We start from the raw sequence: 14,813 nt of genomic DNA, 5'->3' as shown, positions 1-14,813 counted from the left end.
AAAACACTTGCAGTGACAGGGGAAAACAGTAATTAATTTACAGAAGTGCACAAAAATGACACAATGCAATATTACCTGGGTTCCAATATTACTTAATGTCTTGGAGACAGATGAAGCCAGAAACTGTTGTATCACAAACTATTTCAACAAAATTTTTCACTAAATAAAAAATTAAACTCTTCAATAATTTGAAGCTGTTATTTCAAACATGTCTGACAAACTGTGTTAATACTCCAATTAAGTGTGTGCAGACTGTCAATACTAATGTCCAACATTCCATTTAAATGCTGTTTTACTGTGTTGCACAATAAGAACAATTTACCTCCTCCTCATATTCCTAACTGTAAACATAAAATAAAATTTTATCTAAAATATAGTGATAAAAGTACGGAGTTTATTGGAAAATATTCCAGTAAACGAAGACATTGACTGTTTTCCCTTAACTGATGCATAAATATGCACTTTACATAAAATTTGACATTGGGTATGACAATGAGTACCAGAACAGAGAGAAATTTCAATTTTATCTCAAATATTTAACCAAAGAAACTTGATGCACGACTGAACGGAAGACTGAAATAGTCTCAAGAAACATATATATATATATTAATAAAATTTATCCGCAACGAAAGAAGTTCAATTTTTCGTTTTACATTAGATAATATTAATTCTCTAATACACATACATCTCAGTATAAATTTTAAGTCAATAGATTTTTCATAAATTTAAAAATGTATTGCACATACAAATAATGTAGAACATTCCATAATGTTTATATTTTAGTAACCAGTGAGTTACTACTGACAGGCACAAGCTGCAGAACAGAGCCAACTTTAACAGCTGTGTACAGCTCTCCAGGAACCACATGTGGGAGCACAATTTTCTCCTCACCAGCTAGGCCAGAAGTACAATCATCAGTCTGTAAGGAACTTTTATCTCCTTGCCTATTGTAACAGTGATCATCTGAGACAACAGACATATACTGTGAAAACTGTTTTTGATTTGCACTATAATTTCCTTGTTCCCCTGAATACGTTAGTGTTGTATATTGCTTATTGTCTACACTAGATTGGCCTACTACAGTGCCAGTCTCTTTTTGAACATAGTCACATTTTACGTCAATGTTTGGACTTAAATGTAACCTGGTATGTCCATTTGTGTCATTTCCAGTTACCACACTGTAAGAACATTTGTTTTGAGCAACGAAAGAACTACGTTTGTTCACTTCACTGAAAAAATCCTTTGTCACAACGTGCGAGTCATTCTTAACATATGGTAATTTCCATTTTGGCTGGTACGGAATATAATCTGTATTTTTCGCAGCAACTGGTGGTGATTGCAGGAAAACTCTTTGCTCATTATTAATACCTTTCGGCAACAACTGCCGTTTGCTACTAAATGAATCACTCTTTCCAGGTATATTGATTAATCTTCTGCCATTCCTTAGCATTTCTTCTGTCAGTATTATACGGGGCTGGTTTACTGTCGGCATCACAATGGTCGATATGACAGGGGAAGAGGTAATTTTATTTTGATCATTGGTTACAAAGGAATCATTAGATGGGCGTACGGCATCTGATGTTTTTATACAAGGATTGTCAACAATGTACAATCCATCTGTACAGCTGTTTGTTGGAGCTGTATACGGCACTAAGACTGAATGATTGAAGTTTGTAGCAGGCTGCACACAAGAGGCTTGTTGTGCCATTAATTCTGATTTTTGTGGTGCTGTAGTGAACGATTTATGGATGCTTGCACCATGTTCAGGAGAGTTGTGCTCCATACTGCTAATTTTATGCATACTCAGTGGTGCTACTTTAACCAATCTCCTTTTCACACATATCGATGTCTTACCAACACATGATTCTGAATGATGCCTGATCAGTTTATTTCCATGAGGCTCAGTTCCAATTTGACAACGATTTGTTACTTGGGAAATAGGATCAGTACATTGCACAATGGCCTCTTTCTCACAAGTCACTGCACCACCAACATGTGTGGCACCCACAATTGACTTAGACACACCACCTGCACCAGTAGCCATGTAAGGAGTGAATACTCTACTTGTGTTATTCTGGTCCTCTGTCTGAACAGACTCGGCAGATGAAAATCGAGTGGCTTTATTGTCAACTAAATGCAATGTAAGGACCGCCTCACCGAAGCATTCACCATCTGCACTGCTATCAACACCCGACTCCTGAAATTCCTGACATTCACTGAATGGCAACAACACAGAATCACTGTAGGTGCGTTTCAATTTGCGTTTTCCTCCACCTGTGAAACAATATGAAGAATAAAAATTAAATTAATGAATGAGACACACTGTGTGACAATGAAAAATTAATACACAGAAATAAAATTATACAGTTGTCTCAATATGTTACTGCAATGGTGTCAATGAATGAAAATGAGACATATCCCAAAATGACAGTCAACATCCTGGAATGTTATAGTCAGATAGCACAAAAGTGGACATATTCTGAAAGATACCTCTGCCTGTATCTTGGCACTAATGTGCAATAAAGCTTTCCAGTATCTAGTGCAATCTAAACACTGTTACTTGGTGCAAACTAAAAGCAACTACTGTTTACAGTTCTGTCAGGTGGCAAGGAGGTGGGGGAGGAATGAGCAGGTGGCAACAAGGGATTGCACCTGTGGAAAAGACTAGACACAGACAATGCAACTGTAATTAAAGTCCAATAATACATGTTGTCTCCTCAAATCATCAACATTGCTTCATTACCTGCAGGGCATCAATTTGCAGGCAATTTACGAATAAACTAACTAGTACAAAAGTCACAGCAACTGTGTGATCTCTACCTCATGTAGATAAGAAGTACATTGACAGAGCCCTTTAGGGAGACATCGTCACACACAGGAAGGAAAACATCACAGTGGCTCCAGCATATGGCATGACAAAATGCCATGATTTCATTCCTATGGCTTCAAGCCCTCAAGAATCCACCTGAGGTGACACTGAAGCCTGTGTTTGTAGCAACTTCAATTAATCATTACCTTACTATGATATTTTTACACACAATATTTTTGTTCCCATTATGCACATTAAAACCATATCATGAAAACTACTGTTCAGGCTGCATCGACACTCATGGAATGTGAACAAGAGGTGATGACTGTTTCTGCCTGTAACTGCTTGCAGAGTAACGTGGAAAGCTATAATGTATATAGTACAGAGAGACCTGCTGATCCAAGTATTTATTCCTGGGCTGGTGAAACATGTCACTTGACAGCCTGCGTGTAGTTGGCTATACTGTGATTGTGAGGTTGCAATAGCTGCCATTGCACACACCCACATCTCCAAAGTATACTTTTAAAATGTCAGCAACAATCATGTACAAAAGCAGTCACTTAATATATATGTAAGTACAACAAAGTACATTTTTCTAACAATTGAGAGAATGACTGAGAAGAAGTGTTTGGTGGTGTATGAAACCAAGAAATAAAAACACCCGAAGTTAATGACAATGTCTATACAAAGTCATTATGAATTGTTACCGTAATAGCTGCATATAAAATGTCGTACAATAATGTAAACCTAAGCACACATCATCATAAAACACGCTATCCACAGTCGTAAAACGAAATAAAGCAAAAGATCCTTAGCCCACTCAGTTGCAGAGAGAAAGAATTAATTCACCAATTTATGACGTCAGTGTCACAATTCCACCCAGTTCTCCTTCACTATCATTGGAATTGGCACCTAAACCACCACCATCACGAGAAATCATTAATTGTTCTTTCTCACTCTTATTTCTGTGTATAATCTGTGCTTCTCTTATGAGTTTACCAACATGGTCTACTTCTTTCCTCCATGAGGTGGTGTCTACATTAGCAAAACGACATAGCAGCCTGTCCACTTCTGTTATTGTAAATGTCGTGTTATTCCTAATGTATGCCTTGACATCATTCCAGATCAGTTCAATTGGGTTTAAATGGCAGTAGAAAGGCAGTAGCCTAATTACCATATGAATGGTGAGATGCATTGTCCAACACAAACACTGTCAGAACACTGAACTGGAGTAACAAAATTTTAAACCATGGCAGAAATCATGGGTGGTCCATATCCTCGTGATAGTCGTAGGTTTTCTAAGTTGAAAAACTGAAAGTTCTTCATCCACAAAACAGTTTGCAGAACCTGCATGGGCCACAATTAATTGGGATCCTCCTCCTGTTGGCCGATGACAGCTGCTATTTGGAGTATCAACTGTCCACTAGCATTTATCAACTGATTCTCCAATGTTGATATCAGTTTCATCTAACCATATAATTGTGTGTATATCCTTTACTACAATATTGTGTAAAAAAAATGCTATGAGCTGCAAAGACATGAGCTTTTCTGAGTAACAGTTTTCGTCCGTCTTACTTTTTAAAGCAAATGACAATACTTTCTAACATCGTTTTAAGTGGTGTTTTCTCCCCTGAGGAAAGTTCACATTTTTTTAAAGAAATTAGCAACTTCGCTATTGTGGAGTATTCTTCCCTGCTATAACATCTGTAAATGTGCTGATGAACTGCATTGGTGTGGAAAGAATCAAGATCAATTACTGGACAAGGCTGGTTTTTTCCTTTTCCGGAATACTTAAAACCACACTTTTTCTCCATAGGGGCTTAGTTAAACACTCTTTACCTCAGTATCACAAATTTTGAAATAGCAACCCTTTCCTTATAACTGTTCTTTGACCAAGCCCTAGAGTTTTTGAGAAACGCTGTAAAATTTATCAGCAGGAATTGACATGTTGATGAACAGATAGAAATTCTTTTTCTTGCTCGTAAAATTCTTGCACCCAAAGTCTGATTAACAGCACTCCACAGTGCAACGGATTTTCACTTTGTGAATAACCATTTTGGTGACAGTGCCTTGTGTTCCTCATTTGTTTGTCAGTTATATCACCAACTTTACGGTGCTTGGGTAATGACATGTTTCAGTGGCCTGAGTATATTTACCAGACCAAGCAATTCTTACACCGAGATCAATGGACACAGACCTGATTTCCTCATAATACCATGCTCTTGGTTATACATTCTAGTTATTTCAATTGTTCACACTGGTTGCATTAGTGATTTCTCCATGCCAATCTCTATATGATGTTCCTACACTCTGCTGCTCATAGACTGGCCGCACAATGAGTCTTCCCTCTTCTGGCATTCAGCTCCCCAGTTTCCTGCCCTAGAACCATTCATTGGTCGGAATATGTGCATTGGTGCTGACATGACAGTTTAGTGGCACTGCCATGTCTGTGCAGATACACAAACAATAATAATAAGTTCTGGAAGAGTGACTTCATTATTTCAGCCTTATCTGTCATCTTCTGTTTTGGTGTCAGTATGGTCACTGAGGGAATGAATAGGCAATTTGGATCTGCTTACTGACATACAATCTTAAGACTTTTTGGTATGATTAGTTAGCAAAATCTTACACTTACATTCGTAGAACACTTCTCGCATTGTTCTCTTGATGTTTGTTTTCACAATGTTTAGCTTATGCTTCTCTGATAGGCTTAAATCTGTGATGCTGCTCTCTTTGCTTCTGTAGTAACTTTCTACCATGGCTATTGAAATACAATGCTTATTTTCTATGCCTTGCTTGGCACATAGTTGTCTTAAGCTGCATTATACAATGCTTTTGAGTTTTATTCATCTACGCTAAACATATTTATCCTCCAAGCTGACCACCACTGGCCAGCCACAGCTTGTAAATAACTGATTTATCAAGTTCCAAGCCCATCAGTGGCCCACTGTACTCTGAAGTACTCTCTCCACAAAACCCCAACCTGACAAAGGACAGCAACTTCGTTTCATCAACAGATTCACCTGAAAATTCCAGGTTAATTCAAGCTGAAATTATAAATTTCTTGAAAATTTTTGTACATGAGAGTAAGTTTTGCTTTACTAGTTTTCATGGGAAGTTCGAAAAGCACTAGAGGGCTAAATATTCAATGTTGAGCTACAAAATGTGTTTTTAAATGTGAATCCATATTTATATTTCAAAAATGCGAATGCAACAAATTCTCTCTCTCTCTCTCTCTCTCTCTCTCTCTCTCTCTCTCTCTCTCTCTCTCTCGCATGTACGCAAGCACATTGTTTCTGAAGCGGGATCAGTGTCATTTGTAACAGAATTCAATTATTTCCAATACAAGTAGCCACTCTTAGGCAGCATGTGTAATTAAGGCAACAACAGACACATCCAATAAGCAGATGAATAAGTAATGATAAATCGCTTATATGATTCTCAAAGCACTATTCAGCAACAGCAATAGTGCTTGTTTAGTTAATAGAAATGACACCTCAAAGGCATCAGTCATTACCTATCATGATTTTAGCTCTCTCCTCTATACTAGGCACCACACGTTGTGATCGGAGAAGAGAATGTCGAGTTGGGTAGAGTGGATTTCTATCTGTAAAGAAAACCATATTTATAACATTAAAAGAACTGTGTAAACTGTACCATCTGGTGAGCAGTGGAATTAGCAAATATTATTATAGAACTATTTCAGCGAGTGCCAAATATCAGGGAAAAACATCAACACTACACTTTTAAACTGCACATTTACATAGCAAAAATAATTAGAAGTGACACACACTAAAATAAAGAATGCGCTCTAAAATGCGCACTAACACCTGAATGTTGACACTTCACATAAATTCTTAGGTAAAGACAATAACCTACAGGGGATAGGCAAAATAACGTGAACAGTGGTCACAATGGGATGTATGGATGGCAAGTAAGGCACGTGTTGTGCTGGACTGTGCGTGTTCAGTATGGACAAGGCATCAGTGCAGGTTGCTTACGAGTATTGCACATTTAATGTTTGCATTCAGAGGCCAAGGTTGATGTGCAATGAAAGACCTAACAGAGTTCCAAAGAGAGCAGATTGTGGGGGCATCAGTAACCAACACAGCAAACTTACTGAATATTTCAAGAGAAATTTTTTCAACACTCATGACAGCCTACACAAAACATGGAAAGACATAATCGAGTAAACATAATAGTGGGCACAAATTGCAACTAAATGATAGCGATCGCTGTACGCTAACATGAATTGCATCAAAATATTACAAAACTATGGCATCTTAAGTGACTGCAGAACTCGGCAGCCATCTCCGAGACCCCGTATCTATCGTCACTGTCCACCAAAAACTCCATAAAGTAAATATCCATGGACGAGATGCTATACCGAAATCATTAGTGACGACAACCAACACGAAGTTTAAAACGTGGTGTTAGGAGCATAAATCCTGGACGGCTGATCAGTGGAAACATATCATATGACCTGACGAGTCAACGTTTTTGTTATTTCCAACTTCAGGCCGGGTTTATGTCTGGAGAATGCCAAAAGAAGCCTATGATCCTGATTGCTTCATTCCAACGGTTAAGCATGGACGTGGAAGTGAGTGTGCCGGCAGCGATACCATGGTATTCTGATGGTCCCATCATTATTATCAATGGCAGTGTTACAGCCAATGATTATGTGAACATTTTAGGTGACCTAGCGCGGTCCACGATTCAAATGTTTTTCTCCAAAAATGCCATATTTTAGGACGATAATGCACCCATTCACACAGCCAGGACAGTACAATTGTGGGATGAGGAGCAAGCAACTGAACTGAATTGTCTTCCCTGATCACCACAGTCCCCGGACTTTAACATTATTGAACCCTTGTGGGTAGTATTGGAGCTAACATTTACGAAGAGTCACTGATGTGTACAAGAATAAAACAAAATGTCTACAACAAATGTGGATTAATCCTCAAGCAGGTGTGCTGTTGTAGAAAGTACAACAGCAGCAGTTTTTATGCCTAATCAATGCCTAAATCTTGAGCTATTGCACCATTGCTGACATGTATTCCATAGCTGATGTTTTCTTGACAGTGTTAAAGTGGCTTCATTTCATTTGGTTAGCTTTGTCAGTTTGTTTTCTGAATTGAAAACAATGAGTTGCAGGCTTTGTTCCAGCAGTCAATGTCCAGAGAAAAGTGAACAAAAAAATTAACTATACTTGCTCGTTGTTTATAGATGCACGTTAAACATTACTTTGGTTACACCGACATATGAATATACACTCCTGGAAATGGAAAAAGGAACACATTGACACCGGTGTGTCAGACCCACCATACTTGCTCCGGACACTGTGAGAGGGCTGTACAAGCAATGATCACACGCACGGCACAGCGGACACACCAGGAACCGCGGTGTTCGCCGTCGAATGGCGCTAGCTGCGCAGCATTTGTGCACCGCCGCCGTCAGTGTCAGCCAGTTTGCCGAGGCATACGGAGCTCCATCGCAGTCTTTAACACTGGTAGCATGCCGCGACAGCGTGGATGTGAACCGTATGTGCAGTTGACGGACTTTGAGCGAGGGCGTATAGTGGGCATGCGGGAGGCCGGGTGGACGTACCGCCGAATCGCTCAACACGTGGGGCGTGAGGTCTCCACAGTACATCGATGTTGTCGCCAGTGGTCGGCGGAAGGTGCACGTGCCCGTCGACCTGGGACCGGACCGCAGCGACGCACAGATGCACGCCAAGACCGTAGGATCCTACGCAGTGCCGTAGGGGACCGCACCGCCACTTCCCAGCAAATTAGGGACACTGTTGCTCCTGGGGTATCGGCGAGGACCATTCGCAACCGTCTCCATGAAGCTGGGCTACGGTCCCGCACACCGTTAGGCCGTCTTCCGCTCACGCCCCAACATCGTGCAGCCCGCCTCCAGTGGTGTCGCGACAGGCGTGAATGGAGGGACGAATGGAGACGTGTCGTCTTCAGCGATGAGAGTCGCTTCTGCCTTGGTGCCAATGATGGTCGTATGCGTGTTTGGCGCCGTGCAGGTGAGCGCCACAATCAGGACTGCATACGACCGAGGCACACAGGGCCAACACCCGGCATCATGGTGTGAGGAGCGATCTCCTACACTGGCCGTACACCACTGGTGATCGTCGAGGGGACACTGAATAGTGCACGGTACATCCAAACCGTCATCGAACCCATCGTTCTACCATTCCTAGACCGGCCAGGGAACTTGCTGTTCCAACAGGACAATGCACGCCCGCATGTATCCCGTGCCACCCAACGTGCTCTAGAAGGTGTAAGTCAACTACCCTGGCCAGCAAGATCTCCGGATCTGTCCCCCATTGAGCATGTTTGGGACTGGATGAAGCGTCGTCTCACGCGGTCTGCACGTCCAGCACGAACGCTGGTCCAACTGAGGCGCCAGGTGGAAATGGCATGGCAAGCCGTTCCACAGGACTACATCCAGCATCCCTACGATCGTCTCCATGGGAGAATAGCAGCCTGCATTGCTGCGAAAGGTGGATATACACTGTACTAGTGCCGACATTGTGCATGCTCTGTTGCCTGTGTCTATGTGCCTGTGGTTCTGTCAGTGTGATCATGTGATGTATCTGACCCCAGGAATGTGTCAATAAAGTTTCCCCTTCCTGGGACAATGAATTCACGGTGTTCTTATTTCAATTTCCAGGAGTGTATTTATTCATTTCATTTCTTTGATGTTTTGTTCCAATTCAAATGCAAAGAAATTGGCAAACTGCTCAGAGAAGGTGATGGTAAAGTCTATCCAGACTTTTCAGACTTGGAGGAAAATAAAGTAGATTTGAGTGATGAAAACACTGAATAGGACCATGGCAGTGAATTCGAACTTGAAGGTGAGGATGGTGATAATCTCTAAGAGAGAGCAGATGTACAAGTGTTCTTTATTGAAAAGACAAAGTTTCACTTTGGTGTACAAGCGAGTGTGCTAAAACATCAAACCCAAGAAAAAAACGTTTTATAAATTCCACCAGATCCAAAGCGAAAGGTGAGGAGTATAACTGACTAAGTTAGTGCTTTTTCGAAAGTAATCAACCTTGACTTTATCAATAAATCGTAAACTATACAAATATCTATATAAATAAACAGCGAGACACACATCAATTCTTGCGCCAAAGAGGTAATAAAGTGACGAAATAATGGCTGTGTGTGTGATTTTTTTTTAAGATGAAGAAGAAAATCCCATCATGCTAATGCACTGGAACTCTGGGCAGCTGGTGGAACAGAATTGCTACTGCTTAGGACTGCAATGAGTTACAATAGGTTTCTATTTTTTTCTAATCTGTATGCGGTTTGGACAATATCGGGTATCTAATGCTCCTCAGGACATAATTAAAAGATATGTGGTGCCCATAGAAAATTCTAACAGGAACCTTACAACTGACAACTGGTACACAAGCTATCTCCTTTCTGAATATTTTCTGCAGAATACTATCACTTGCATTGGTATAATGACAAAGAACAGACCTGAAATTCTTCCGGAATCCATCCCAAACAAAACAAAAAAATTGAAGTGCAATGTTTGTATTTCAGTAGGATAATACCTTAATTTCATATGTGCCTTGTAAAAACTGTGCTATCATACTTTAGTCTGCTGTGCATGACATGGCGACAGTGGATGAAGAAACACACAAACCTACAATTGTAATTGAGTACAACATGACAAAAGGTGGAGTTGACGTTATAGCTAAAATCTGTGCCTGATATCCCATTTCAAGGAATTACAAGATGGCCATTGCCTACTTTTTCACTTTTCTGAACATTGCTGGAATTAAACTGGAAACAAAGTGTCTGTGAAAGGTGTTATGAAATCGAACGTATGTTAGAAAAACTGGCTAAATTGTTATTTAAAGAACTAAAAGAACAGAACTTTTTGTTATAAATGTTGAAGATAGTGAATATGAACTGCTTTCTTCAATAAATATAATAGTTTAAGACAAGTTTGTTTTTACTGACAAATGACCATGTTGTAAATTTTAAAACACACCTGCTCGTGTGACAACAGTGGGCTTGCCTGCTGGAGGGTTAAATATCAAATTTTGTGACACAAAGAAAGTTTGAAACCATTTATTTTCAGTTACTTGAGTTAAATTTAAGTTTTTAATATTCTTACTATAGGGCATAACTATCAGAAATATTTTTACTAACATTGGAACAGATTTGTTGCACCAAAACAAAGGAAGCAGGTGACAAATTTAAAAATCCTCCATTTTCTGGTTATTAATGACAGTTTGTTCCAAAAACTGAAATCTGTCAACCATAATTAAGATTCATTTTATCTAAATAGTCCTAGCTATTAGCATATAACATGCTGCAAAAGCATTTAACACACTTTTTAATAGTACATGAAGGAAACTGTGTATAGTTCACATATCCATAGGAGGTTTATACAACTTTTTGAAGTGTTTTACTGACAGTGGCTAAAAAGTTGGGGTTGCTAGTTGGCAGTGAGTAGTTTTAATGCAAACCTAGTGCAAAATATGTCAATATAACTGTGTTTTTCCAGTATTTACCGAAACAGACCACTGCCTGCAATTTATTCCAGTTTTTTTTTTTTATTTTGATATGAGAGACAGAGGGATATGTTTTGTATGTGAATAACAATAAAACCAGGTGAGTACCTCCTCCATCATGACCAGTGACTGTTAGTGCTCAACTTATAAGTAAAACGGTTTTGCCAAAACTAACGTCTTATGTAAATTTTATACTGGGATATTATAGAGACAGATTTTGTAATTGTCTAAATACAACTCAGGTTAATCCAGGTAAGCTTTATTCTAATACGATTTATGGGTAGACTCCAGTTTTAAGCATCTTAGGACAACCCATGTACTTGACTAAAAGTTGTGAGTGAGGAGTATCATCTTGTTCAAATAAGGTGTTAACCCTCTGACAGCTACGAATATGCTTGCCGCTTTGTGTTAAGCGTGGCTTTGTTAGCCCCATACACTGCTACCTGCACTGAGAGACAATGTTCCAACTGCTACCTGTCAACCAGTTTTGCTGCACTGTGCATGATAATTTTGGTTGCCACTCTGGGTTTTGCCAACTCGGATACAAGATACAGTTACTCTGACACCTTACGTTTTTCCACTCTGAGGTTCCTACAAAACGAATTACTGCTTAGACAAAATTGAAAAACAGAAAATTCAGGAGGGAATAATTAATTACAGCATAGACAAACGCACAGGTGTGTCAATATGGTTTCAGACCAAAGAAGTACGTCTGTAACATAGCTTTTAGTAGGATTGCAGAAGCCTATGACAAAAGCGGTGTGTCACTTCGGGTTCACCTCAGTAACTTAGTGTTCTTTCACATTTACTATTCCATAATACCTCTACTTCTCCATTAATTCATAAATATAACAATTCAAGGAAAGGATGAATCTATCTGTGACATCACTAATGCATCAGCAGCTGCTGAGAGCCACAGTAATTTCTTTTTGCTCCATGTTCATCGATTCTGTTTCATTAGACGCCTTCAATAATTTCATGTACAATAGCAAGCTGAACACTTTGTCACAGGAGGAGGACACATTGACAAGTGATCCATCAAGAAGCAGTGTGATGTAATTTCTCTGTCTGATGTGCGCAGCACAATCATGTTACAAAAATTGTCAGCGAAGCACCTGAGCAGAAATGCCAGCTGCTATGAAATACTAATCATCTGATTTTAAGAAAATTATTTGGTTCAGAAATTTAATTATTGAACAACTTACAGTCTGATATCTTTGCTCAATCAAAGACTGAATTTTGTTTTGTTATTCATCTTAGTTACTTTGCCGCATCAAATTAGGTAAAGCATTGCACATTTTTTTTAGAATTTTTCAGAGGCAAAAACACACTGCATGGACTCTGCATATATTTCATTTCAGATCACTCACTGCTGTGTATGAAATGTAGCTAACACATCAAAATTGTAATTAAAGCTGACAGCAGTGCATGTGTGTCACCATTCTCGAGATTTGATTTTTATATATACAGTAGGGGTGCATGCAGTGCTCCTTCCATGTGCAATGTGGATCATGAGGTCTTTAAGCCGACGATGTTTCATAAAAAAGATTCAAGATACCTAAACAAGTTTTTTCTCCAAATGATAGCACACGAAAGAGATGCATATTTTGCCATATGATTGATACTCTAAACTTTGTTATCTATCAATGTATAAAAGTAACTTTAGTTTTTCTCAATGAAACAATTTACCTCTCAACAGCGTTTAATATCTAGTCAATGCAAGAGTACTTTGGCATTTCACTCATTAATATTTATTTTCTTTAAATGTCATCTTTCTTTCAACTGTTAGAATTTTATTTTTCAATTGCAATTTCGGCATTAAGCCATTTTCAAGCATATGATTTCAACTTATAGGTTTAATACCAAAACTGCAATCCTAAAATAAGGTTCTGACAGCTGAAAGCAAGATGAGGACATTTAAAAATTGATAGAAGCTGTGGTCCCCTGTTACAAGAAAGTAATTAATATTTATGATATTCTATGTGGGCTAATCAGTGTTAATCACACCCCATTTTGTTGTAGATCACAATATGCAATCACTAAGTAAGCATACATTTTAATTATTTCAGTTTCCATCAAGATCCTATGTTTAATTACTGTCTATAGAAGGCTTTATGCCTACATGTAATGATATTGGCATGTCAACTAGTCTCTCCATCAACACTTTATTTCAAAAGTGTTTATTTCAAAAGTCTTTACATGGAATTGTCTGGTTCTCTGCTTGTTGTTATTGTTGTGGTCTTCAGTCCTGAGACTGGTCTGATGCAGCTCTCCATGCTACTCTATCCTGTGCAAGCTTCTTCATCTCCCAGTACTTACTGCAACCTACATCCTTCTGAATCTGTGTATTCATCTCTTGGTCTCCCCCTACAATTTTTACCCTCCACACTGCCCTCCAATGCTAAATTTGTGATCCCTTGATGCCTCAGAACATGTCCTACCAAACGGTCCCTTCTTCTCAAGTTGTGCCACAAACTCCTCTTCTCCCTAATTCTATTCAATACCTCCTCATTAGTTATGTGATCTACCCATCTAATCTTCAGCATTCTTCTGTAGCACCACATTTCGAAAGCTTCTATTCTCTTCTTGTCCAAACTATTTATCATACATGTTTGACTTTCATACATGGCTACACACTATACAAATACTTTCAGAAACGACTTCCTGACATTTAAATCTATACTCGATGTTAACAAATTTCTGTTCTTCAGAAACGCTTTCCTTGCCATTGCCAGTCTACATTTTATATCCTCTCTACTTCGACCATCATCAGTTATTTTGCTCCCCAAATAGCAAACCTCCTTTACTACTTTAAGTGTCTCATTTCCTAATCTAATTCGCTCAGCATCACCCAACTTAATTCGACTACATTCCATTATCCTCATTTTTCTTTTGTTGATGTTCATCTTATACCCTCCTTTCAAGACACTGTCCATTCCATTCAACTGCTCTTCCAAGTCTTTTGCTGTGTCTAACAGAATTACATTGTCATCGGCGAACATCAAAGTTTTTTTTTCTTCTCCGTGGATTTTAATACCTACTCCAAATTTTTCTTTTGTTTCCTTTACTGCTTGCTCAACATACAGAATGAATAACATCGGGGAGAGGCTACAACCCTGTCTCACTCCCTTCCCAATCACTGCTTCCCTTTCATGTCCCTCCACTCTTATAACTGCCATCTACTCAACTCTTATAACTGCCATCTGGTTTCTGTACAAATTGTAAATAGCCTTTCGCTCCCTGTATTTTACCCCTGCCGCCTTCCGAATTTGAAAGAGAGTATTCCAGTCAACATTGTCAAAAGCTTTCGTTAAGTCTACAAATGCTAGAAACGTAGGTTTGCCTTTCCTTAATCTTTCTTGTAAGATAAGTCGTAGGGTAAGTATTGCCTAACGTGTCCCAACATTTCTACGGAGTCCAAACTGATCTTCCCCAAGGTCGGCTTCTACCTGTTTT

At 39.1% G+C, this 14,813-nt stretch overlaps 1 protein-coding gene across 1 annotated transcript in view; it reads right to left on the bottom strand.

Moving 5' to 3' along the window:
* Nucleotides 1–686: 686 nt before the first annotated feature.
* Nucleotides 687–14,813, bottom strand: part of LOC124789908 — a 33,758-nt gene continuing 19,631 nt past the window's right edge. The window contains exons 6-7 of the mRNA XM_047257426.1: nt 6,327–6,416; nt 687–2,274 (exon numbers count right to left, since the gene is read on the bottom strand). Of these exons, the coding sequence (XP_047113382.1) occupies nt 773–2,274; nt 6,327–6,416 (1,592 nt within the window). The 3' untranslated portion in view covers nt 687–772. The remainder of the gene's footprint in view (nt 2,275–6,326; nt 6,417–14,813) is intronic.

This window comes from Schistocerca piceifrons, chromosome 3 (genome assembly GCF_021461385.2).
Source record: "Schistocerca piceifrons isolate TAMUIC-IGC-003096 chromosome 3, iqSchPice1.1, whole genome shotgun sequence".
Taxonomy (NCBI): domain Eukaryota; kingdom Metazoa; phylum Arthropoda; class Insecta; order Orthoptera; family Acrididae; genus Schistocerca; species Schistocerca piceifrons.
The sequence above is the reverse complement of the archived record's forward strand: the minus strand, read 5'-3'. Positions and strand labels throughout refer to the sequence as shown.